Raw genomic sequence first — 25438 nt, 5'->3', positions numbered from 1 at the left:
CTTAATTCTTTCCATCCCGTCCCCTTCAATTCACCTGCATCCCGTCATCGGTTCTCAGTGAGATATGGCGTGACATTCGATAGGGTCACTATTACCTCTTGATCCCAAATGGCTATCGTAGCTCTCAGTGAGGAACAAGCAGATCTGTTGTTGAATATTAGAGAAGATCCTGCCGAAATCGAACTTAACAGTGCAGCTCAGAATTACAATAATGATAATAGTAATAAGCCTGCTGCAGGAAAAAGTGGGAAATTCAAATCGCGAGCCATCTTGTGCACTCAACAGTTTGCCCGGTTATTTCCAAGTCCCCATCGATGTTTCCTTCACGTAACCAGTTTTTGTCACATGTTTTTGACCTTAGCACTTCTCATTGTCATTCCCAAATATGCACAAATCACCAATGGGGTTGGTGGTGACAATTTCAGTGCTCTGTTTTTTGTCTTGGCCATCACTGCCACTGCCCTTGTTATACTTATGGGATTAAGGAAGTTTTGGGATAATTCATTCAGCATCTACAGTAAACTAGAGATCAGGAACATTTTGAAGGATTCTATTGTTTTCACAGTCAGTCTTCTTGGCATTTCCTACTGTTGTGAGGTGGACCGAGTGCCTTGTCATCTTCAAGATGGTCTGCTTTTCTTGTGCATTCCTTTTTCAATACTGTACATGTCCATAACCAAAAATAAAGGTAAGATCTGAAAACTTATTTTCAAAATTCAGACATTAATAGTAATATTGTATCTGTTGTACAGAAAAAATGAACAAAAGTGCAAAACTGGTTGGAATGCTGGCAGGATTCATGTCTCTTGTATTCTTGGCCACAGTTCCAATGTTGGCTTACAGGTATTAACAAAAGAAATTTAGTATGGATTTGCCATTATCATTCTTTCCATTTTTATGTAGATTTTCTTGTAGAGGTCATGAAATTAGTACCAACCAGGAAGAAAATGCTGAGCCTGTCAAAAGACCTGTTTGGATACTAGCATATGTTATGTTTATTGGGTTTCTTGCCTGCAGTTTATGTGATTTTTGGTCTTGTATTCAAGATCATGAAGATTCTTCCAGGTTTAACATATTGTCTGTTATCTCACTTACATTTTAATTATCCTTTTTTTTTCCTGCAGAAAAAGTTTTGAGTGGACAGTTTGGTTTCATTTCTTTGCCTTTATTGCAATTATTTGCCTTTTCTGGACTAACATTCTCCCATCATTTGGAATGGCTGATGGGATTGATGATTTATCTGCCAAACTGTCCAGCATTTGGAGCTGCTATTTTTCTAGCCATTGCCATACAGCCTCTAAGTTGGGATTCCTTGTACCTGTTTTCTGGTTATTGTTCCTTTATATGTCCAATTTACTAGTCTATCGTTTTCAATCCAATCCTGTGTATGTTATGTGTAATGCCTGTCTTGCCATACCTTTGCTATCTGTGTTCTACAGTTTGTTTCTGTTTGATCAGATGTCTGGGATTCAAGTTAAGGTCAGTCTTAGTCTAGGCAGCCTGATCACCATGGTTACTTTTCCAATTGCATATGCAATTTTGAGTTGTTACCATAGCACATCAGTTGTATTTAATCTCCTAGATACTTTTGATATCTATTGAGTATTACCACTCTTGTTTTCCTGTTATGATATCAGTGCAATAAGATACAATGGACATATTACCATAATAGGTTTATTCTTGGAACATCTTTTTTTTTTTTTACATTACAAACTACACTTCCCAGAGTAGAAAGATGTTGGTTTAGACTTCTGTAGAGAAAAAAAAAAATTTAAACAAAAATCTACTAGACAAAATTTAAAATGTCTTACTCTGGGCTGCAACAGCTTTGCCATCTTTCCACATTGTTGGCTTGGCATTAACAGCTTCCCTCTTAAGTGCTTCAACTCTTAAGGCAGGTTTCAATGCCCTTCTTGTCAGCTTGGCGGAGATGGCTGAATACTGGATATAGCTAAAAGAAGAGCAGGTAATAATAATTAGTAAAGGTGAAAAATTAAATCTTCACAGTGCCGAGTACTAAGGTAAGCATTTGATCCTACATTGCGTCGAATTATCCCATTATCTTTCGGTAGTTAAAAGTTATACGCAAATAAATGGTAAATTTAATTTACTTACTTTAATCCTGCTTGGCGCCAGTAGCTCATTTTGATGGAAGGTTTTGTACGTAATTTACTCGCAGACAATCACAAGCCACAGAAAGTAATGGAGGATCTGTAAGCAGAAGAAGGAAAACGTTGCCGGATAGTCTTTAAACCACGTGATGCCCATCGAATATTCTTTCATTTCCTCCTTAACGTTGATTTTACATTATCAATCAGGTAGTAAATAAAAGATTTTACAAGGATTAGCTATTTTGATTAAATTCACATAAGTTGATGTTTTCTCTTATTATGCTGTTTTGTTTGGAATTTTTTACATGCCCCTCCCCATCAGATTCTTTCTCGAATTGGCTTCTATCAGTTTCGTCTGCTAGGAAGTCTATCCCGTGAATTGTCAAATTCGAACGGATTCATTTTTCTAGATTCACGTGACCGACTGAATTTATCCGAAAACATCTTCCTTCCGGTTTTTCCCAGCAGATTCGTACCGTTTGTTTGGTTACATCGACATTTGATCTCTCAGTTTAACAATTATCATGGCGCCTAACGTTCAGCCGAAGATGAAGGCCTTCGAAACAAAAAGTAAACCGGCCGAAATTCGTTCGAGCAATATCGAAGCAGCCAAAGGTAAATGGATTTTTTTTTTAAACTTTCATCATCATTTTCCCTTGAAATGTATATTTTATGAATGTAGCTGTTGCTGATGCTATTCGAACAAGTCTGGGACCTCGAGGAATGGATAAAATGGTAAATTTATAATTTTTGTGAAACATGACATCAGTTATTAGCTTTGCCATCCTTTAGATTCAGTCAGGTAAAGGAGATGTGACCATCACAAATGATGGTGCCACCATTTTGAAACAGATGAAGCTTGTCCATCCAGCTGCAAAAATGGTAAACTAACTGTTTGTCTCTCAAGTTGGGTGTCTAATGTCATTTTTCTAAATAGTTGGTTGAGCTGTCAAAAGCTCAAGATGTGGAAGCTGGAGATGGTACTACCAGTGTTGTGGTTCTTGCTGGCAGTTTCCTAGAGGCAGCTCAAAAGCTTTTGGAAAAAGGAATTCATCCAACAGTGATCAGTGAATCTTTCCAGAAAGTATGTACTTCAGTGATTTAACTTCAGAGTTATGGTCTACAATTGGATGGTTTTGCATAGGCATCTGTGAAGGCTGTTGAAATTTTGGAAGCAATGGCTACACCCATAAAACTGGAGGATCGCCACAGCCTTCTGATAAGTGCTACCACTTCACTAGGATCCAAAGTTGTGTCTCAACATTCTGCACTCTTGGCTCCACTTGCTGTGGATGCTGTTCTTAAAGTTATTGATCCACTTAAAGATCATGATGTGGATCTCAGAGTGAGTTTAAATAATGTGTTGCTTTTTTAATGAATTTTCTTCATTCATATTTTCTTCAGGACATTCGAGTTATTGAAAAACTTGGTGGTACTGTTGATGATACTGAGCTTGTTGAGGGATTAGTTCTCGATCATAGAAGTGCAGGAAGCGGTGGTCCCACTCGAATGGAAAAGGCTAAAATTGGTCTGATCCAATTCTGCATCTCACCTCCTAAGACTGATGTATTGCTTATAGTTTCTTTGCATTTGATATGTTAATCTAAATTCCTTTGAACATAAATTAGATGGATAATCAAGTTGTCGTATCGGACTATAACGCAATGGATCGTGTCTTGCGTGAGGAACGTGCTTACATTCTCAATGTAGCCAAGCAAGTTAAAAAAGCTGGTTGCAACGTTTTACTGGTTCAAAAATCTATTTTACGGTTGGTTGATTTCGCTTTTTTCCGATTTCCCTTCTTACTTAGTAATGCTAATGAATGTTAGGGATGCCGTGAGTGAACTCGCTCTCCATTTTTTCGACAAAATGAAGATCATGGTCGTCAAGGATATCGAGAGGGAAGATATAGAATTCATTACTAAGGTATTCTACTTTTTTTTAAATTTAGTGTTTGACGTTTTACTTATACATTTTTTCATAGACATTGAACTGTCGACCTATCGCCAGTCTCGATCACTTCTTGCCCGAATATATGGCATCAGCTGATCTAGTTGAATCCGTCCCTACCGGCACTTCCAAAGTTGTAAAGGTATTGAAGCTGCCTTACTCAAATGAAAAATTTTTATGTTACAGCAAAACTTCTTTGTAACTTTAGATCACAGGCATCCAAAATATAGGCAAAACGGTTTCGGTTATCGTCCGTGGTAGTAACAAGCTTGTTCTGGAAGAGGCTGCTAGATCTCTTCATGATGCTCTTTGCGTCATCCGTTGTCTGGTTAAAAAAAGGTAGATTCAAGTTATTCAGTTAATTGGGCTGTGCCAACTCATATTTACATGCCATGGTTTTCCAGATTTATCATTGCTGGCGGTGGGGCACCAGAGACTGAACTTGCGTACCAGTTGACTCAATATGCCCAGGGATTGCCGGGTGTTGAAGCTTATTGCCTCCGGTAGATGTTTCTTGTATTTAAGGTGTTGTCGTTTGAAAAGCAATTTTGTGGTTTTAGTGCGTTTGCTGAATCTCTGGAAGTGATCCCAATGACTTTGGCTGAAAACGCAGGTCTGAACCCCATCGCTACCGTGACTGACTTGAGAAACAAACACGCATGCGGGTTCAAATCGTCCGGTATCAACGTTCGCAAGGTATGGATGCCGTCTTGTTGGTCCTTAAAATGGAATGCCGATGTATTCTTTTGCTCTCCAGGGTGCTATTACTAACATGCTGGATGAAGGAGTAGCACAGCCACTTCTAGTAACAACCAGTGCTATTACTTTGGCATCGGAAACCGTCCGTTCGATTCTTAAGATTGACGATATCGTAAGTTAATTTTTTTTTCCTGGTAAATTATCCAATTATTGACAAAATTACTTGGTTTTCAGGTCAACGCTCTGTATTGAGGCGTGTTTTCCTATCTAGTGTGAAACCAACAAATCACCCGGCCTAAGCTTGCTTTATCTGCACTAATGTGCCGCTCTCTTGTTTGCCGCTAATGTTTTTTCTTTAATACAAAATTCCTCACGCGTTTGATCTGTTACCATTTACATACCATATCACCGTGAAGAATAAGCTACCGCATGCTCTAAATGTTAAAGTTTTCTCGTATTGATTATATTTCTTTTTTGTTCACAACTTGAAGGATAGCAACGGACCACGAACGTGTGGCACACATAATTCCCTTGTGTAGCTTTGGATGAAAACTGTTTCCCTAGTAAATTGTTAGATGCTTATAGAAACACATTATGTTTACTTGATTATTGATTGCAGAAAAACTCAGATTTCTGAATAGAAAGAATCTACGTTGACTAACGTAAACTGCAGATCCACTAGCAACTTCGGTTAAACGCTTTTAATATATTTTAATAAGAGCTCATAAACGACAGAGTCCCTTGTCCTACAGTAAGTAGAGCAACTTTTAGAAAGTTGGAGGAAATCATGCTTATTCTTACCGGGCTTATTTTGGAGCGAGTGCCATCTGGCTACAACTGATACTGAACTTCTGCGTTGAGTAAAACAACACACCCGCAAGAGGCGCTACCACCAAGCGGAAAATCCATCGCGCTATCTTTGTATATAACCTTTGTATATATCAGCTTATTGAAATGCTTCCATAGATTTCAATTTTACTCTTTCTGGTATCGATCCCCAAACTTTCGGCGTGCATTGCCGATGCTCAACCGTTGAGCCATGATATATATTTAGTTCTGCACTAATATTAGAAGGCACGATAAAAGATAATAAAGGCAATTTTTATAGGTTCGTAAAACTAAATGCTAACCTGAATATCATAAAATCAAGGATAATAGCTCTGTGGTAGCACGTTGGTTTATGGAACCCAAGTTCTCGAGTTCAAATCCCGGCTGAAGGTAATACAGTAAATGAAAACGTATGTTATCATTGCATTTGTATTAAATATAGATTTATTGTAGACTTGTTAATAGGAAATTATCTTGAATCATCCTAAAAAAATTATTCTAAGTCCAAATTTGTTGAACTCGATCAAATACGAAAATATAGATAATTATACCATATGATTCATGGCTCTGTGGTAGAGCATCGGCACGGTATGCTGAAGGATAAGGGTTCAAATCCCAAAACAGGCAAAATAACATGTTTAAAATAACAACAATTTAAGTTGAATGAACTTGTCTTAAATCCTTATATATACTCAATATTGATCAAGCAGTATGTACGAGATCCCTTGGCAAAGCATGCAAATGGTTAAAGTCCGTTGCAAAGGGTTCAGTAACAAAATACGCATTATGTCGATAAATCAAAATCAACAATTTATTTGAATTTGTTATTGGAAATGATATTAAACATTGCCAAAATATCCGTCCCATTACTTCGTAATGGGGAACGTTTCTCGACTCGACTGGCAGACGTGGAAGGTGAACACCTGGGAAGGTCGGAAGCCCAGGACATCAGGAACCTCCGTGGAGTCGAACCACGGACCTTGGAGTTGCTAGGCGGATGCGCTACCTTCCTGGCAACCCCCCCTATATCCCCCCCATTGATATTTGATCCCGTATGTACAACTTTCCACAGTTACCTTAATGTGTTGAATACTAAGATTTCTATCTAATATCTCTAATAGCTCATTGGTAGAGCGCTGGACTAGAATACTCTATTCCTTGGGTTCAAACCCCATTCAGGAGTAGTAAAATTAAGTGTCCATGATGGATTACATGTAGTCGTATATAATTAAAAATTTAATATAACTACACTGTAAACTATTTTATTTAAAGTGAGCAGAATTTATCATCATAGTATGTGTTCAACTATACATTGGGCGCAACGCAACCCTTCTGCAACCTTGTTAACGCTGTCACCATGGGTCAGTAATACCATTTGCCGAGTCTCTAAGCCTTTAACAATGGGCACTACGTTTCTACTTGGATCTCGAATTGCCCATCGCGAACATCTTTTCTCTCCACCTTTCGACCTTAACAGAACAAAACAAAAACATAAAAACGTTCAAAATTATTTTACTACATAATTGTTATTTCTGACATGTTAAATACTGCACACAAAAAAACAATTTGAATGATAAAAATGTGATATAAAACAGAATTGGTTATCTAACTCCTTGTTGAGTATTTGCTTGCAATAACAAATTCCCAGCACTGGAAGACCGCAGCCTAAAGATTGCTGGGTCGTATAGTGGGGCATCAACCGCGTACACTGAGTTAGGACGTGTTCAAAAGTAATCAAAAGTTCTTTTTTGGCTCAATAATTTCATCGATTTGACCCTGAACATTTGTATACACTTCTTTGTTTCCAAAAGTTAAGTGTAACAATAAAATTAAGCGGAAAAGTCATCTAAAAAATGTCTTGTGCTTTGTTTTTGGTTTCAGTCTTTACCTACCTGAAATTATAATTGCTTTATAGCCTTGTTGAAGCATAAAGGCACCTGGGGTTTCCAGGGCTAGAATATCAGATTCCTCACATTGTTTTCTGATTCTGTGATCAATAACCTAAAATATAAATTTATTTATCAAAAAATTTTTCATATCATCTATTACCCCCTGGTTTTGTGGGTGGGTGTCTGCCTGGGAAGCTGAAGATTGTGTAATATATCTCCATTTGTGAAAACAATTGATCTAAAGCAATAGGTCATGTGTTGTTTCATTTTACCAATTAACCGTTTGTTTACAAAACTAGTAACAAGAAACAAATGTATCATCCCTCAGCTTTAGGTTTTTCCTGCTAATTTAAGAATACAAAAAAAGTCACTTTATTAACATTATTACCTATTTGTCAAATACCTTAACCGACCGGCGAAGACGACGACGATGAGGCAAAGGCGAAGACGACGATGATGAGGCAAAGGCGAAGACGACGATGATGAGGCAAAGGCGAAGACGACGATGATGAGGCAAGGTACTAAGACGGTGGGGTGAAGGTAAAGACGGAAACGATGAGGCAGGGGTGAAGACGACGACAATAAGGCAAAGGCAAAGCGAAGATATCCTTTCTATCACCAAAACAAATCTTAAACAAAAAAATAAGACAAAAATTTGTAAATAGGATTAAAATGACACAACAACCAAAGTTCACCACAGTAAATCTTGGTTCAAAAATAGCATATCACTTACAATCGTTATGCAGTTTCATTAGTAGAAAAGAGATTAAAATAGCTCACATCAAGAAATGTCAATTATATATAAAAGTTATGATACAGATTCAAAGGGTGAAAAATCAAAATTATTCTTTTAGTCATGAAGATACAAACAACAACAATAATAATTTGTGGCCTGTATCTACATGTCAAGTGGTATTAGAAATATTGGTAAACTCGAGTTTTGCGAACAGTTCAATAAATGCTTTTGAGTCATCTGATGTTCCAACATGAGAGTGACTCATTTGTAAGTAAGGCTTTTGCAGTTCAAACAACAAAAAAAATTTCTGTGCTCTAGAAAAGAACTAATATACTACTAAAAGGCAGAAGAAATCAGAAAATTGCCTTTACAGAAGCACAATCTGAAGCAATGGAAGTCCATCTTTACCATGGTTTCTTACAGGCTTCCATCTTTTTAGTATTAATGCTAAACCTAAAACCTAATACCTGAATAATTATATAAGTATTCCATAAACTTATTTGGTGTTGTAAACGCAAATAACAACAACAAACCTTAAAAAAGACAACAAGGCAAAAAATTTTGTCATATTCACACAGTTAACAGCAGACATGACAGATGACGGTGGCGGTGGCGTTCCACTGATGGGTTTCCCCAGAGAAGAAGGTGTGCTCCCCCTTCATCTCTGGTTTTCCCCGTCACAATAAATAATTTTTCAAACCTGGTTTAATAGGCGTGATGAAATATTTATGTACGTTTATGGGTTAAAGTCGAGTTGATTTTGAATACTGTGGTAAACCTACTGTATTCTAATAGTAAGAAAAAAGAAACCCACTAGGACCTACTACTCTTTTTGTCTACTACTCTCAAGAGCACAACTTTGCATTTTAGTTTTCAGACAGCCAAAGCCATTGATGTATTCGCTACGTGTCATTTTGGTTACAGGAGAATACATCTGTCACAAGAAAAAGAATCTTAGTCCAATTCAGGCAAACAACATTGGATGGGATCGAAATTGTTGTCCACATCCATATTCAGACGAAAATCGAAAAATTGGTGTGTAGCAGGGTTGGCGAAGAAAAGGAAAACACATTCGTTTAAGGTGAGGAATACTTTGACGAACCATCTGGTTTAGCTCTCACCAGAGTTAATGGATTGGGGTTTTTCTTTACACAAACGCTGGATGGGATATACCTAGTCATACTCCTATGCAAAAGGCGGGAGAAAAATGGAGAAAAAAAACAAAAAAACGAAGAAATGTAAAAAAAAAGAAAAAGAAAAAGGAGAATTCCCCATTTTTCGTCACACGATTTGGGCTCTAAATACGAGGCACATCCAGTAATTAAAGTCTTTCATATTTATGTTTTTCTGTAAGTTTTGCTTTATGTCGACGGTTCCAAAAGGAATACAATAAGATAACATTTTTTTTGTCTCATCTCCCTAAATTTAGCGCCAAATACAAGGACCATCATCTCCAAAAAGGTTAACTTTTTTTGTCGAGGCACACGAGTGGTACGCGAATGAGGTGGGAAAGGGATGTGAGGCAACCGAGCCAAGTCCGCTAATAAAAAATGTAAGCATCTTCCCTGCTCCATAAGGACTACAAATAGTTGGGGAGGAGAAGGGAATAATAGGTTGTAAGTAAAAAAAAAAAAAAAAAAAAATCGACATAGGAACAATTATGGCTAATTACACTCTAGAGCGCGATGGTCGGGAGATGATGAGTGCGAGGATGGAGGTTCCGAATATGTTGCAAAGTGGGGAAAAAAGGGAAGTTGAAGAAAAGACGAAGAGAGAACATGGATACAGCAACTCTCCCGACCTTTTGGTAAGGGAACATGAAAGCGTAGGTGAAATGGATCAATTCATGGGCAAAATGTGGGAGGAAAAAGAAATAAAAATGAGTGAAGGACAATAATGACGAGATGGGATAAACAGTTGACGAGTCTTTTAACATGTCAAATACAATACAACCGAATGTGCTCTAAGTCACTCACAAAAGGCCAGTCCAAATGTGTGTGACTCGCTAACTGATTTATCATCGTACGATTGGAAAAAGAAAGACAGAATGAGAAAAAGAGACAAAACAAATCGGAAAATTAAGAAAAACGACCCCTTGCGCACAAGTATAACCGCTACGAGTCTTACTTAGCGCACTGACTGCGAACCATATCAGGATCTTTAATAATACGATGCTGATATACGAAAATGTAGAAGGGAAGGTGAATACATAGTGAGGGCAAAGGTGCGGCATAAATCAACAAAGAGGCAGTCTTGTGATAGGGTGAAAGGGGAAAAGGAACGCCAAAAATGTCGTGAAATCATGCAAATATATCTATCTTCGCAAAAAAGGGGGGAAAAAGAAAAATTAAACAAACGGATGTGTATGTATGGTGTGTCTTGTGTTGTTATCTTTAGGCATGTCAGCAGTCTTCTTCCACAACTTCTGTTTCCTTCCTTCAATATTCCAGAACGTTGCACTGCACTACGTCACACTTCATAACTGCGGCATCTCCCGTATGCAGACCGGCCAGGCGAAATGAGAAAGAAACGGAACCAAACACGAGATTTAAAGCCACGTTGCGCGCTCAGCGTGCTTACTCACATGTTTCATTTTCGAAACGTCTCAAACTGCCGCCGCGCAAACTGTTGTGCAATCAATGTTCACACATCACCGCGGCACGCTCTTTTCTTTCGACTTCCGAGCTCACTTCCAAAACGCCATCGCCATGTCTTTTCTTTCATTTCTTTCTTGCCGCTATTTTATTCGGTGAACCAGAAGTGCTGGTATTGCGCCTTGCCTGGACTGTTAAGCGAGGCGTAAGCGTAAGGAGCAACCGCCGCAGCCACCTGAGGATGGGCCTGGAACACGGCGGATTGCTGTAAATGAGCTGGAAGTGGGTGACTATGGGGCGGATGACCTCCGTGGTGTGTTCCGCTCAGAGCGGGACCAGCTCTAGAGCTACTGTGATGTGCAGGAGGAGGAATCGTACTGCGGCAATCAGAGATGTCAACACATTTTTCCACAAAACCAAAGAAGAAAATAGGGTTTATTTTACCTGCGATACAAGTCCGGCTGATGATAAAGCGGTTGACCAGCAGCTGCGGCGGCGTTCAACGGATGCTGCGGTGAAAGACAGAGGGCGGCAGCTGCTGCAGCGGCTGCCGCAGCCGCTTGGTGACGACTCGAAGGGCCCGGCTGGGGTGACAAGTGTGCGTGACGATTACTCCTGCTAGAGAAGCCTAACAAACCATAGACATCAGCCTTGATTGGTCCTAACGATGCAAAATGTCCAGTGTCTATACTGTAATAGCCATTCTGTTCTCGCTGCTGCTGCAACTCGGCGTCAAAGCGCTGTTGGCGATGGGCAGCAGGTGGATGCAAATAGTCTCTTTGCTGCTGCTGCTGTTGTTGTTGCTGCTGTTGTTGATCGTAATCCTGCCGATAGGAGCGCTGGTGTTGCTGTTGCGAAACCTGTTGAGGTCCTGGTTGGAAGTGGAGAATTTCTGAACCGTTACTAAAATCACACGGCTGGTGAGTTATCGATGGCCTATCAACACCACTGCCATATGCTTCCATGTAGCCTCCGTCGTTCGCCATTTGGTGTTGTTCTTGTTTCGGCTTATCAGTCATTCCGCCACACTCAGTCTGCGCTTTGGCCAGCAACCGCTTTTTTTGCGAAAGGCTGGCTCCGTTTCCATTGTACGAGGACGACACCAGTGACCGGCTCATGTTTGATCTCACGTACCACGTAGCTGTTGGCGTTTGCATTGTTGTAATGCTGTTGCCTGGGGTAATGGCCTTTGGCCGGGCTTCGATGCTCTTCATCACTATCTGGTACAGTGACGCAGCTAACAACCTTAGTAAAAGATAGAAAAAAGAAACGATAAAAACAAACATGTTGATGTATTATATATAGAAAATAAGCTGATTACCGGGCGGACACGATGTTGTTGTTGCTGGTGTTGTCCAGTTGCTTTGGATCGCATGGCCGTTTTCTGGGAGGCCGTCCCTTCGTCATCAGAGTCCGAAATGGTAATGACAGACACAGCAGGCGAAGGCGTGTCTTCTATGGTAATCGTTGGCTGTCTGTGATTTCGGCCGTTATTATAATGCTGCTGCGCATGTTGAGGATGTTGCCAATGCTGAGCGGGCGAATTCCTTCTACGGTATTGCTCGCTTTGTTGCTGTTGCTGCTGCTGCGGCGGTGAGCTTTCTTTGACTCGTTTCTTGACTGGACTCAACTGAACAGAATCTTTTTTGTCCATCATGTGTCCTTGATGAACCGATCGTTGCTGAATTTGCTGCGACTGTTGGTAATGGTGTTGGTGTTGCTGTTGTTGTTGTTGTTGTTGCTGCTGCTGTTGCTGCTGGTGGTGATGATGCAGTTGGTTCTGTTGATGCTGCTGCTGTTGTTGTTGAAGCAAATGTGCTGGCTGTGGCGCCTATAGTAAAGACGAATCAAGTTTTTTTTTATTTATTCATCCAACAATATAATTTCCATTAAATCCTTTACCTGTAAAGTGAAGAGTGCGGACTTGTGTGCCGCAGCGCTATTTCGCTTATTGTTCGGCCAATGATCCACTACACTAACTGTATCATAAACATCCGGCAGATCAACGGGGAAAATGGAACGCTTGATCCTGATGGACTCCTCCAGATTGATCTACCAGCAAATGACGGCTCCAATCTGAAGCGTCAGCGGCCTGCAGAAGGGCAGCTGCTGGCTGCTGTTGCAGCGTGGCGGAGTGCTGGTGGTTTGGCGCTAATTGCTGCCAAGAAGGCACCAACGTCATTTGACGATTGCCAGGCCAACAACCAGGTCCTTGGGTCGCTAACAGCACTTGACGGCCAGACTGTTCCACCATGGAAACGGGAACATATTGCTGCTGGGCGAGTGAGGACTGGTGAAGCTGCAGTTGAGGCGGCTGTTGCGCTACTACCGCAACTGGCTTCGATGGCGACGTCAAACTCTGATAGGATGGCGGACATAATAGCGAAGAGACGAATTGGTGCTGAAAAGTCTCCGCTCGAACAGCAGCGCCTGTGAGGGTAAAGACAATATTTTAAAAGAGAAAAAGAACAAAAAAAAAAGAACAAACAAAACCAAAGAAAAAGAAAACGAAGCGGCTTATTTATTTGCTGACGTCAAACATACCTGCTGCAGCATACTGGCGTGCCGCCGCTGCAGCCGCAACGGCATTGCGCCCATTGTAAAGAGCGGCAGGATACTGGTTAACGGCGGCTGCTGCAGCGGCTGCAGCAGCGAACTGGCTGTTGAAGGTCAATGTGACATTGCCATTAGTACCCGGCACGAAATTAGCCACAAGGGAGCCGGCGGGAGTTGAAGAATGTCCCTGCTGGCTCAAGGTATTGGGCGGTTGGTAATGACTGCGACGACAAACTTCCATCATTTGAACGCTAGCCTTGACATTGCTGCAGTGGGCATAATCGACAAGATGAGACAGCGTCACGAACTGATGCTGTAGCGCTTCCCCAGGCGTGATACGACGCTCTTGATCCATCGTCAGCATCCGCTTGAGAAGATCAATGAATTCACGTCGATCTACCTTCTCCGCTAACAGTTCGCCACCTTCCAGCTCAGTGGGCACGTTCACCTGGCCGATGTCTTCTAGACAGTTAAAGATGTACTTGCGAGCCTCTTTGGACTTGATGCCCGTTTCGGCTTCGTGTTCTTCGGGCGTTTTGAGACGCCAGAACGGATAGCTGGATTCCATATCGCGATAGAAGAACTTCATCGTCTTGGTTGCCGAGTTAAGCATTCGCTCCGATGGTAGACCCTGAGTCTGGCTGATGTATCGAATTTGATCATACTCGGAGGAGCCCGGATAAAGAGGCCAACCGAGAAACAGCTCAGCCACTACGCAGCCCAGTGACCACATATCGATAGCCTCCCCAAAAGGAAGGCCCAAGATGATTTCGGGTGCACGGTAATAACGTGACTGCAGATATGTGTTACAAATTGCCTTGCTAACATGCGAGGCCGAGCCGAAATCGATCACCTTGACTCGGTAAGGCTGCCTCACCGGGTCCACCAGCATAATGTTCTCCGGTTTCAGGTCAGCGTGAATCAAGCCAAGTTGCTTCAGTTTTAGCAAGGCGGTCAGAACCTGCAAGACATGGCAAGAGTCGGAAACTAAATAAACTTGTAATCATTAGGCTGGATTGTTTCGTTAACTTACTTGTTGCATGATGGGGCGAATGTATTTTAAAGGCAACGGACTAAACTTGTTTTGCTTCAAGAAATCGTAAAGGTTCTGTTCCAACAATTCAAAGACCAAACAAGTATGATTCTTGTGCTGAAAACACTCATGCGCTCTGATGAAATTGAATTCATCGGCATTTTCCTGGCTCAATCGTGACAGGATATTGACCTCAATTTGACCCTGGCGGGCATAAGACGGGTGATTCTTCAAGATTTTGATGGCTACCACTTCGTTGGTACCCTTCTTCCAGCATTTCACCACCTTAGCAATAAAAGAACGGCCAAGTGTGATGTAACTGTGATTTCCACTCAAATGTGGCTATTTCCAAAAACCAAGTTCATTACCTGCCCGAAGGTGCCACGGCCAAGGAACTCGAGGACTTCATACTGATTGCTGAGCGAACATAAGACCTCGTGCTGAACCAGCTGGTAATCGCCGTCAGCCGACGAGGAACCTTGAGGAGCCGCGGCAGCCACTGTTGCCTGGACGTGCCCATGGCCTTGCGCTGGCTTGTGAGAAGCAGTCATGGCTCCTGCACCCGTTCCCTAAAGTCCACGTAAACCGCATTGAAATCAATAGCAAGTGTTCAATCACAAAACAATTTCCCGATCTTTACCTGTACTTCGTTTACAGTTTCGTGTTTGCGCTTCACGCCTCCCTGCCGCTGTTGTTGCTGATTGAACTGAAAAGTATCGAGCAACTTAATGGCAGAAGTATGGACGTAATTCTGCTGCTGCTGCTGCTGTTGTTGTTGTTGCTGCTGTTGCTGTTGTTGTTTGCCCAAAGACGATGACGATGCGGGGCTATGACTGCAATCTACACTTTCGTGACCCACAGGACGCCTTCCTCCAATTACGTTACCACCCACCTGTCAAAACAAACCATGATTGGGAAACGTCAGTTTCAACACCGGAAAATCCAACTTACGGCCAGGGCATAGCCCGTCGTCGTGTGGATACGGTCGTGATTCACTCCATGACTGCCGCGACTAGGACCAGTACTGCTTGTGCAGCCTGTTGTGCTTGATACTTCATAGAGGCTGACTGAATCGGATTGACCCAGTTGCTGCTGCACGGAAAGACTGCAGAGGTCCACTGCCTGATGTTGCTGGGGCAGTGCATGGTCTAGCTTCAGCTTCTTGTTGGCGTTCTGTTGCTGCTGTTGATGGAGGTACTGGTGTGATAAAGAACTGTGGGCCGGCTGAGGTTGTGTTAGCTGTGGCTGACCATACATGTCCAGCATTCCCTAGATAACAAAATAATAAACTTTGTAAACAACAATTGGAATTGACGTACAGAGTTCTGCCCTTCAAGCTCCCCAACAGACAACTGTTCCTCCTACAAACTCACAAACAAATGAAAACATAAAACTTGGTTTTTGCCTAGCAATATACACCCCTCCCACAGAAAGCTATACACAAGTCATGTATTGAGGATTACCACGAATGGCCGTGACGTGCGAATTTGTTGCCGACCTGGCAATTTGCATCACCCTTAGCCGTTCGTTTGACAGAAATGGCACTAGGCCAAAAAATATGACGGGACACTGAGCAACACTTCATAAGTTTAGAGCGAAAAAGAAACGTCACGACAAACGAGAATAAACTGTAAAACTATTGTTTCAGCGAATCCTAGCCAAACACACTGAGTCGAAGTCACCTTCCTCCCAACAACAGCGCACAAAACACTAGAACAGAAATTGTATCCGAGTCGGCGCACTTGTTCCCTGCTTTAAGGCTTTCTGAAAGCCAACAGAAGGGTAGGAGGAGGGGAGACGCTGTTGCTACAGAAACTAAAAAAAAAAATTACGCACTTCATCTATGAATTCACAATTTCGATCTAGTGATTGCAAAATGACATGAAAATTATTCTTACCTCAATAGTTGTCGTGAGCTACCCATGCAAACAGGCGAGGAAGATCGAGATTCGAGAAACTTCAGACAAAGATCCAATAACCAGCCATTTTGAGAGCTCGCATACTAAACTGTCTCTCAGGTAGAGAATGCCTCAGTAAAAATCCAACCTCCAGTAAGGGTGATGCTAAACAGAAGTTCCCGGCAGAAGGCAGCAGCAGACGCATCAGATATTTTCTGTTTTTGTTTTTTTCTTTCCTTAACAAATTTCATAATCAGTAGCCAACCAAATGTCAGGCACTACTTTTCATTTCGTTTTCCAATTTCTCCCCGCCTTTCTCGCTCTATTTCACTTTTGCACAAAGAAAGTCGGTAGCCAACCGTTGTAGAGTTTGTAACGAAACTGCTGTACTACGATGTTTTGTTTGTTAAGCCACTTTTTGAAACGTAGACAAAACTTTGTATTGCTCGTTGTTGTTGTGGAATCAGTTAGCCTTCGCACAGAAATGTGTGTCACGGTCCTTTTCTCCCCTCTTTTCTTTCTGGCAGAAACACGTCCAGTGACTCTATCGACTTCACATCGTGGGCTTCGTTGCACAATCGGTCAAGATGAAATCGACAAAGTCAGTTGCGTTCGGGATTATATAGCCAGCACTGAGTATTACTATGTAATCCTTCTTCCTTTCAAAGGAGGTCGGTGTGCATCTCGTCTGACACTCTGACCGATGACTGACGAAATGATCCAGAACGTATACACATGCCTACCGATGGCGCGTTTGTTACTCTCTGTTGGGATAGAACCTAGTTTCGCTTTCTATCTTTTTGACTTTTGTTTCTTAAAGTTTCCCAGCATACATCCGGCGGTTGCGCCGCGCACTATTCAACCTAAGATAAAGACGGGGGGAATGAAGGCAGTAGAAAAGAACCTTAATACTCTAACCGACCGCCTCAGCTCCTCCTGCACCAAGTTATACGGCCCTTTAAAACGAGGGGGAGTTTGAGACTTGAAAGAGTCGTTTCCAGCCTTAAAAAAAAAAAAAAAGAGGAACGGGCACGGATCACGCAACGCCCTTCTAGCTTTGCTGCTGCTCTCTTCTTTCATCAATTAGTGCGAAGAAAAGAAGGGAGGGGGTATCGGGCGAGAAAAACATGAAAGTTGGTAGCCTAACCCGTTTTCCTGGCGGGCAAAGCTAGACCTCTTATGTTTTTGTGTGTGACGTGTTTGCTGCTAGCTCGCCGAGTAATGGCATGTATTTTTCTTTCCCTTTTTTCTTTCTGTGTTCATGCATATCTAGGCTCAGCTGCGTTCGAAACCTCCAACACGCGGGAATAATCTCTATGACGTGGGCTAATAAGAAAAACCCAACTGCGCCCAGCTCTGGGTTGGCAACAACACCCCCGAGCTGATATGAATCCCCCTTCAACATACGATATCGCCTACGGTCAGACATTATGAACGTGGAAAAGTTCCCCAGACTCGGCGTTATATACTGGCCCGACCGCGTCGAAAGCTATCAAATCAAAACTAAAGATAGTAAAGTGCCAGAGACAAAAGAAAAAAAAAAATTATATATATATACAAAATAAAGAGAGAGAGAGAGAAGGAAAAAAACCAACAAAAATACGCATAAGAGTTAGTGTTCTCTCGGGATCCATTTGGCAAACGTCGTTCTTGCGGTCGCCAGAGGATTGTTGTCATCAGCCAAAAGCCAATCAATTATTCCACCCTGATGGAATACATAATAGACTATTACTACTGTACATGATATCTGTGATGACGGTGACATTGAGACAGAAACAGAGATCCGGAGCACTGTTCAAAGCGGGTAGTTTTTCAACCGAGCAAAATCAATGTTTATAGCTGCTGATTTCGTCCACAAAATACACACGAAGAGGGCGGAGTATTACAATTTTCACGCACATGCATGCACACTGCTGAAAAATATTTTACGTATATTTACAGACCAACGTTGAAGGGCTTGATTGTATACTGGCAGCAACGCTCTTTCAAGCCGTCCCTACAGCGATTCTACGCCGATGAAACGGTTGACAGGTTTCGTTCCGCTCCTCCAAAGAGATTTGTTTTTCACTTGCTGACGGACAACTGTTTCAGCTCTGATGTCTAATAATACCATATCGATATGCGGTCGACCGATTTCCTCCGTCACTGCTTACAATAATGTCAAAATTGCTTTAAAAACAAAAAAATGAGTGGGGTAAAATATTAAATTTTTCGCACCTGATGGCTGATGATTGGCTTGTGCGGATGATTGATTAAAGTCATTGTTGCGGAAACTGATGCTAGACCGGACGCCACGGCCCACAGTTGTGAGACCGATGCTGCTGGTGGCACCGCTGGTCCAATCCGATCGTAAAACAGTAAACCGGTGATAAAAATCGCGAACGGCCGCACGAAATGTCGGTGTAGTGAACGTATACTTCATGCAAGGAAAAAAGAAAAAGAACGTTGCAGAGAATCGACGTGTCTTTGCCCTATGGGGTGGATGAAAAGAACTTACTAAAAGAGGATTAATGGCCGAGTTGACTGGCAAGATGAAAACGACCAGCCAGGCGTAGAGATCTGCCGGAATGTAGACATTGGCGAGCGCCATGATTTTCAAAACGATGGTAGGCATCCAGCAGAGACAGTCGGTGAAGACGATGAAAAAGAAACGGACGGCTATTTCGATTTCGTTGGGCGCCAGCGGCGTGGCTGTTCTCGTTCCGTCTGATGCTGACGAAAAGTGCTGTGTACACGCCTACTATCACTAGGACGCTGGTGAAACGCATAAAAAAAAAAAAACGTTTCTTATTTTTTATTCGGAAAATCCATCGAAAAGATAGAAGAAAGAGAGAGATGATATTACCATGAGCCATTGATGCCGATATAGAGAAAGGCAGAATACTGCCAGCCGAGAGCTGACGGTTCATGAATGTGCAGAGGGAAGCAGAGACCGTTGCTGCCGTGATGACTACCCATTTCACTCCAATAGAGCACTATAGAACGTACAGGAGAGAAATTTTGTTTAAAATTTTAATGGCGCAGTCATTTCAAGCATGAAGGATCTGCAGTTAAGCGAATCGCGTTGCGGACTTATCGATTTACTATCTCAGACGGGGGAAAAATAAATGAAGAGGCAGATATAAAAGACGACCATTTGAAACGAAAATATTCAGACCTGGGATGAGAGCCAGAGCTCCACCTACTAGCCAAATGAGAGCCGTGCTGATAAAAGCTGCACGGAAGTTGAGGGTCCGCTCACCAAACGGTTGGGATATGGATACAAAGCGCTCAACAGACATAAACGTCAGCAACAGCAGCGATACCTTACGATGATTCGCGAGAGAAATGGGAAAAATACAAAATAAGATCACGAATCGAAATTCGATAATTCACAGACATCGTACCTCGGATGTCGAGACGGCTAGAACGCGGATGACTGTGCACTGCCATGACATCATCCACTGATGCGCATGCTGATTGTACTGGCCGCGGAAGCTGATATCTCGTTCGCCTATACACAGCAGGTAGATTCCGATGCACATGTCTGCCGCTGTCATTATCAGGTAATAATAAAGATTCCAACAATAACAGCTCGGACGCCATGGGATATCTTTTTTATGTAATATGAAACTGTAATCCGCTTTCTTACATACCTGCCAGGTTTTTAACAAACATGGCCAGAATTCTGTTCTCTGTTTTGGCCAAGTTACGGCCGCCCAGGACAAGAGCATTGCCAACGATGGTCAAAATGGCGATAATCCAGAGGAAGCCGCGATGGGCACTGTGTGAAATCAGGTCCAGAAATGACGACACTCCTATAGTTCAGAATTGTTAGTAATTATTACTACAAGTTTAAGTGAATTAAAAACTGACCATCAGAAAGGGGTTGACATTTCTTGGCGTGGGTGACATACGAACAGTAGAGGAAGTTCTTAAAGTACCTGCCGATCACAAATACATTTTCATCAAGACGGGAGAAAATTATTTAGAACGAAGATTGGCTTACGCGAAATCAAGCTGAGTCAAAGAGGTAAACATTTTCTTGTTGATTTCCGGAATATTAATATCTTGCAGCCGCCTACGAGAAATCCAATAAAAGGGTATTAAAACAAATCATTTAATTAATGACGAGAGGAAATTCAATGAACTTACAGTGATCTAAGATTGGCAAGAGGAAGAAAAAGTCCAGCTGGAACATGATGGATGGGGTTGAATCCTAGACGGCTGCAAAAATGAAGATGAACATAATCTTTTTTTCCATTCATTTAAAAAAATGTTTCACGATGATAACGGCCATCTACCGGAGTGGTATATTACTTACAGCTGCGTCAAGTTCTGTTGAAACCGGAACAAACTTTCAGGCACGTACTCCAGCATGTTATTGGACAGATCTCTATTTATAATCGAGACATAAAATGCAGACACATTCTCAAAAACTTAGCAAATAATATATTGCGTCACCCGTAAACTATGAATGATATGTACTCACAGAAAATTCAACTGGGACAAGCAGACAAAGGCTTCCTCATCAATTTCGCGAATTAAATTGTGATTCAAATCTCTTGAAGGTGCGAGTGCGACGAAGAAAAATGGGGAAAGCGATTGAACAAAACTTAGACCTCAATGCATCATAATTATCGAATATTTTTAAGAGAAAAAAAAGACGATGCGGGCGTCACTGTCAATTTGAATAACGCCCGCATTTGTCAAAGTCCGCATTAGAGCGGTCGTTGTGTGATCTATTATTGCGTGGGGTACTTACAATAGAAGTAGGTTAACTAACGACGCCAGCGTATTGTTTCGAATTATCTGAATCCGATTATTATTCAGAAAACTGCCAAAAACAAAGAAGAGTTTTAGGTCAAACTTGTCTTTATCAGGCAATAACTCATCAAATCTTTTATATACAGATCCTTCAGCGATTCCATTTGTGGGAAGAAGTTGTCCGGACCCAGAGTCAATTGGTTATGCGACATGTCCCTAAATATCAGCGAAGATGGAAAAGAAGAACAAATAAGGATAAATGTGCAAGCCGCATGACTTGTCGTGACACGAATGAATAATAACACGTTTCATTTTCATCAAGTTTCAACTTCTTACAGCCAGGATAACGATGTCAGTGGACGGAAAACTTCCATGCTTGTGTTGCTCAACTGGTTGCGATCTAAAAGGAGCCAACGCAAACGTTCCAGTCCCTTAAAGGTGCTAGCATGGAGATCCAGCAGTTTGTTGCCTCCCAGCATGCTAAAATCATGCATTGTTTGCAAATTTTTCTCGTATTTTTTTTATTGTCAAAAGAGAAACATATTTCCCTGTGACCGGTCATTTTACGAGCAGTAAACAAACTACTTACAGTTTTGTCAAGTTGCGTTGTTCGTTTAAGGCGTTGCCATCTATCATCTCCAGAAGGTTGTCTCCCAATCGCCTATAAAACGACAAAAAGAGGACAGTTAAACTGCTGGACATGTTTACGTCTCTTATAGATCGTAATCTGCACGAAGCTCACATAAATTGGAGGTCATAGCTTTCAAGATCCCTGGCAGACAAACGACTGATGGAATTATTCATCAACACCCTGGAACCATGTGAAACAATATGAGATCATTAAAACGAGTGAAACACGATCATTACTATTCGTCGGGTCGTGTTTACTTTTATAGTTACACGTTTTGCAAGCACAACGAATAATATTGGAACACGACGTAAAAGAAAGTCTATTTTAAGAAACGTAACTTACAGTCGGGAAAGGCGGGCTCCCACTTGAGGTACCGATATCAAATCCAAATCTAGGCAAAAAAGCCACGTGCGATATCGACATGTGCATCCGGGCGGATAGGTCTTGGCCCCTACCGGATCGATTCCAACCCCCAACCCCCAAATAATTACAAAGAAGGAAACAGAAAATAAATAACAAACTTTCTGACTCGGCGCAGTACATCACACTGGCCAGTTAAATATTACAAAGTAACTTACAGCAGTCCATGACAAATGGCGAGATGGTGGTTGCAGGGGTAGTGGATTCGGGTGAATTGGCTGGCTTACCGTTGATAAATGATTGTAGTTCTCCGTGACTATCAGCTATTAACAAAAGAAAAGAAGAGAAATGGATAATAATATCCCGTGAAGTATAAGCGCACGGGGACAGCTGAACGAAATGTCCGACGGCCCAAAAAGTTGGACAGACGTGGCAGCTGTACCGTCTTAGGTTTTTCCTCGATTGATTGTCCCCAATTTTGTCAAAAGGACACCGGGTCTTCTCTTATAACATTGCTAATAGATCATTGAGACAGAATACAAATGAGAATAATAAGCTCACAGCAATTGTAAGCATTCTCGTCGCTGTTATCGGGGCAATCGGATCGGCCGTCGCACAGCAAACGACGGGGTAGACAAACTCCAATCTCACCGATGCTGTCATTACCGAGGCAGCGAAACGTTCCCAGCGGACAGGACCGACCTAAATTCCAAAAATTAAAGAAAAAAGACGTTCGAGAGGAAAAGGAAATGATCACATTACGAGAGGCTCAGATAGCACTTAACTGTCACTGGTCTTGATCTATCAAAAGTCTTGATTGTTATGTCATAAAGGCACCAAATTTGTTTCGCTAACCAACAGGGTCCGTAGAACCAAGACACGGACAAATACAATGTCGCGACTGGACGAGACAAGATTTATGACACGACATTTGCGACCCTACTGGGTCAGTGACACAAAGCTGACCTAGCAAATGGCCGTCTAAACTATCAAGCTCTCGTCCATTAGAATTTCGGTGCAAAACAAAAATTAAAAAGTAAATGCGAGCCCCTTTCATTTACTATACCACACAGAAAGTTTGTTTTCTTTTCCGCCCAACTGTGTCACAAAGTTAACTCCCGTAAGCGAATGGATGGGAAATAGATCGATCGGCGGAGAGACGGAAGGAAAGAAAAATAAAACCTCTCCTCCTCGGAGAAGTTAGAACTTGTTGACTAGAGTTTCAGTCTTAAAAGGGCGAAGCGGCCACCTGTTGATGTCGCTCTTTCCAATACAACGGCGCAATAGACTTTCAGTCTGCCTCGCAATTGCCGCAGTCGTAAACACGTAACACCCAGTCCAGCGCATAATAATTAGTTAGTCGAAACGGCCCTACTTGAAAAACTATTTGCATATTACCCAGCTCTCCTCCTCTCCCCCCTTTTTTTTCACAGGCAGTTAAAAATGTTTTCAAATCGAGAAAAAAAACAACAATAAAAAAACGCAAAGAACTTGGGTTAGAATGGCTTGAAAAAGCTTGACCTCATTATGTAACTTTAAAAACGGTTCGACGGGGCACGGACCGGCTGATTAGAAGATAGCACTTCAAAAGATGAACATGAAATACGCTTACTCTGAGATAGGAGGATGATGGCGATGCTAATGGTCACCATCAGGCAAAAGATGCACAAACCGCCCAGCAGAATGCAGCGCATCACGAATGCAGTAAAGGTCGTCGGTTCTAGAAAATACAAAAACCCGCGTAAAAATTAAAAAGGAATATGTGCCGGGCGTCAAACTTTCTTACGGAGAGAAACCTTGATGGAAGTTTAATATAGAACTAGGTGAAAGACTAGCAGAAAGACGGTGGTTGCGATCAGGCTGCCGATTCACTTCTTGGCCGGAGAGGGTTCCGATCGGTCAACTATAGCGGATAACTTTCTCCAACTCTTCTGCATGTAGTTCTCTCACTGTATACAACATTTCAATTCACTTGGCGGGGAGGACGAACGGACCACGGGGGGAGTTTTGCGCGTGCTCCACACGATACGATACACTCCCGTTAAAGCGCCATCTACCGCTTCCTCCGTGCGGGATTGTAAATATTCTAGCTCATTGTTCTACAACTACCGTCTCGGACTTATCTTCCACTGCAATAAAAAAAAACAAAAAGAATTTTAGCTTCTGGTAAAAAAGCAAGTAACAGACAGAAATCGAGAAGAATTTTTTTGGTGAAGAAAACAACAAACGACGACACCAACAACAAAAAAAACGTCTAACGTGACAAATGGCACCCACTGTACATTTCGTCCTTTCGACCATATCATAAACAGCGAATCCCTTTTCGAGAAGAAGAAAGAGGACGATTGATGATCAACGATAAAACATTGCGCTCAAAAAGAAACGATTGAAGTTGCGATGTTCTGCATATAACTTTTTTTTTTTTTAGCTGGGATACGATCCGGCCTCTTTTGCGTAACGCCGGTCCAAATGCAAATCCTTTGGAGAAACAGACAAATTGCGAAACAAAAGAAATGAAATAAAAGTATAAATTTAAATTCATACCAATGTCACTGCAGGATATCTGGAAACATAAAACAAGTGCCGAAAAAGACAAAAGAGTTGCGTTGACCCCAAAAAATTCCGCAGTCGCCGAGGGCACTCGATTTCCAAGTTCCGGTCCGATGAAGCTAGCGCAAAGAATCTTGTGGTTGGATATTTGTTCGTAATGCCGACATAATACACCTTCTCGGGACTTCTCTTGTCTGCCCGGGGAGAGATACGTGTGTTGTCGTTTAGAACCACTAAAAACAACTTGAAAAACAAGAGTAAAATAAAGAGAAAGTTTTTTAAATCTCAGCGGTTGTTAAGAATACGGCGCGACATGATCAACAACAATCTATCGGCAACAACATGAACATATACTTGAGAGAGGGTGGTCAAACTTCTTTGTTTTTTTTTAACACTCAAGACGATGCATCTTTTCCAGCGAGATCATCTCCGTCGCATTCGGGACCTGTACTTTCTCTCTACACACTTGCAACGTGTCGGTCACATGTACGAGACAGCTTAGACAGACAAGAAAAACTGTCCGGAGGGAAGTCGAAGCAGCTTAGCTGGACACCCCCATTCAACCGCATGACGCTATGGACCTTGGCTAGATGGCCAAACCTAAAAAAGGGAAAAGAAGCAATCGTTAAAACTTGATGTAAAGTTATTTCAAAAGATGTGCTATACTCGCTCGACTGACTCCCAATTTGGGTTTATTGCTTTTGTTCAAATTTGCTGACGGCCACACTCCGCACGCTATCCTGCAAGTCATCGTGTCAAGACGATAGATTTGTTTTTTCCACTGTTGCTGCTATTAGCGTATGAAGTTGCCTAGCAATTTCTAACATTGGGAAACGGAGAAATTAGACCATTGAACA

The 25438-nt window shown here is 41.9% G+C and overlaps 4 protein-coding genes and 1 long non-coding RNA gene across 8 annotated transcripts; 2 read left to right on the top strand and 3 right to left on the bottom strand.

Moving 5' to 3' along the window:
- Nucleotides 1-13: 13 nt before the first annotated feature.
- Nucleotides 14-1669, top strand: LOC116921405. Its single transcript, XM_032927695.2, has 4 exons — nt 14-688; nt 753-843; nt 904-1065; nt 1125-1669. Exons 1-4 carry the CDS (start codon nt 109-111, stop codon nt 1600-1602), a joined length of 1311 nt encoding a protein of 436 aa, XP_032783586.2. The 5' UTR covers nt 14-108; the 3' UTR covers nt 1603-1669.
- Nucleotides 1670-2446: 777 nt separating this feature from the next.
- Nucleotides 2447-5137, top strand: LOC116921403 (T-complex protein 1 subunit delta). Its single transcript, XM_032927693.2, has 14 exons — nt 2447-2726; nt 2794-2846; nt 2904-2993; nt 3049-3195; nt 3256-3456; nt 3516-3677; nt 3740-3879; nt 3941-4037; nt 4096-4203; nt 4270-4400; nt 4466-4564; nt 4622-4757; nt 4819-4932; nt 4995-5137. The coding sequence occupies exons 1-14, from the start codon at nt 2636-2638 to the stop codon at nt 5010-5012; spliced, it is 1587 nt and encodes a 528-aa protein (XP_032783584.1). The 5' UTR covers nt 2447-2635; the 3' UTR covers nt 5013-5137.
- Nucleotides 5138-6834: 1697 nt separating this feature from the next.
- LOC116934199 lies at nt 6835-8739 on the bottom strand. 4 transcript variants are annotated; one of them, XR_006646180.1, is made up of 5 exons: nt 8622-8739; nt 7881-8106; nt 7638-7821; nt 7477-7575; nt 6835-7057 (listed from the first exon to the last, which is right to left on the bottom strand). It is a non-coding gene; the product is annotated as an uncharacterized LOC116934199 (long non-coding RNA). The 4 variants fall into 4 exon arrangements; XR_006646181.1 differs by lacking the exon at nt 8622-8739 and adding an exon at nt 8585-8609; XR_006646179.1 differs by lacking the exon at nt 8622-8739 and adding an exon at nt 8211-8560.
- A 3066-nt stretch (nt 8740-11805) lies between these two features.
- Nucleotides 11806-17074, bottom strand: LOC116921399 (homeodomain-interacting protein kinase 2). The gene is given in 10 exon segments (XM_045173014.1): nt 11806-12052; nt 12129-12488; nt 12782-12829; nt 12831-13237; nt 13352-14324; nt 14397-14681; nt 14765-14965; nt 15037-15288; nt 15348-15665; nt 16295-17074. Coding segments are annotated over 9 exon segments (3057 nt in total). The 5' UTR covers nt 15663-15665; nt 16295-17074; the 3' UTR covers nt 11806-11836.
- Nucleotides 17075-17823: 749 nt separating this feature from the next.
- Nucleotides 17824-25420, bottom strand: LOC116921400 (relaxin receptor 2). Its single transcript, XM_045173013.1, is given in 26 exon segments — nt 17824-18439; nt 18512-18710; nt 18792-18995; nt 18997-19048; nt 19140-19269; nt 19452-19599; nt 19681-19826; nt 19930-20091; nt 20150-20217; nt 20283-20354; nt 20429-20500; nt 20598-20669; nt 20766-20837; nt 21039-21110; nt 21185-21256; nt 21377-21520; nt 21630-21701; nt 21783-21851; nt 22014-22122; nt 22250-22354; nt 22593-22733; nt 23644-23751; nt 23818-24160; nt 24576-24824; nt 24936-25181; nt 25248-25420. Coding segments are annotated over 22 exon segments (2412 nt in total). The 5' UTR covers nt 23726-23751; nt 23818-24160; nt 24576-24824; nt 24936-25181; nt 25248-25420; the 3' UTR covers nt 17824-18290.
- Nucleotides 25421-25438: the final 18 nt, after the last annotated feature.

This window comes from Daphnia magna, linkage group LG4 (genome assembly GCF_020631705.1).
Source record: "Daphnia magna isolate NIES linkage group LG4, ASM2063170v1.1, whole genome shotgun sequence".
NCBI classification, from domain to species: Eukaryota; Metazoa; Arthropoda; class Branchiopoda; order Diplostraca; family Daphniidae; genus Daphnia; species Daphnia magna.
Note: the sequence above shows the minus strand (reverse complement) of the source record. Positions and strands in the feature narration are given on the sequence as shown.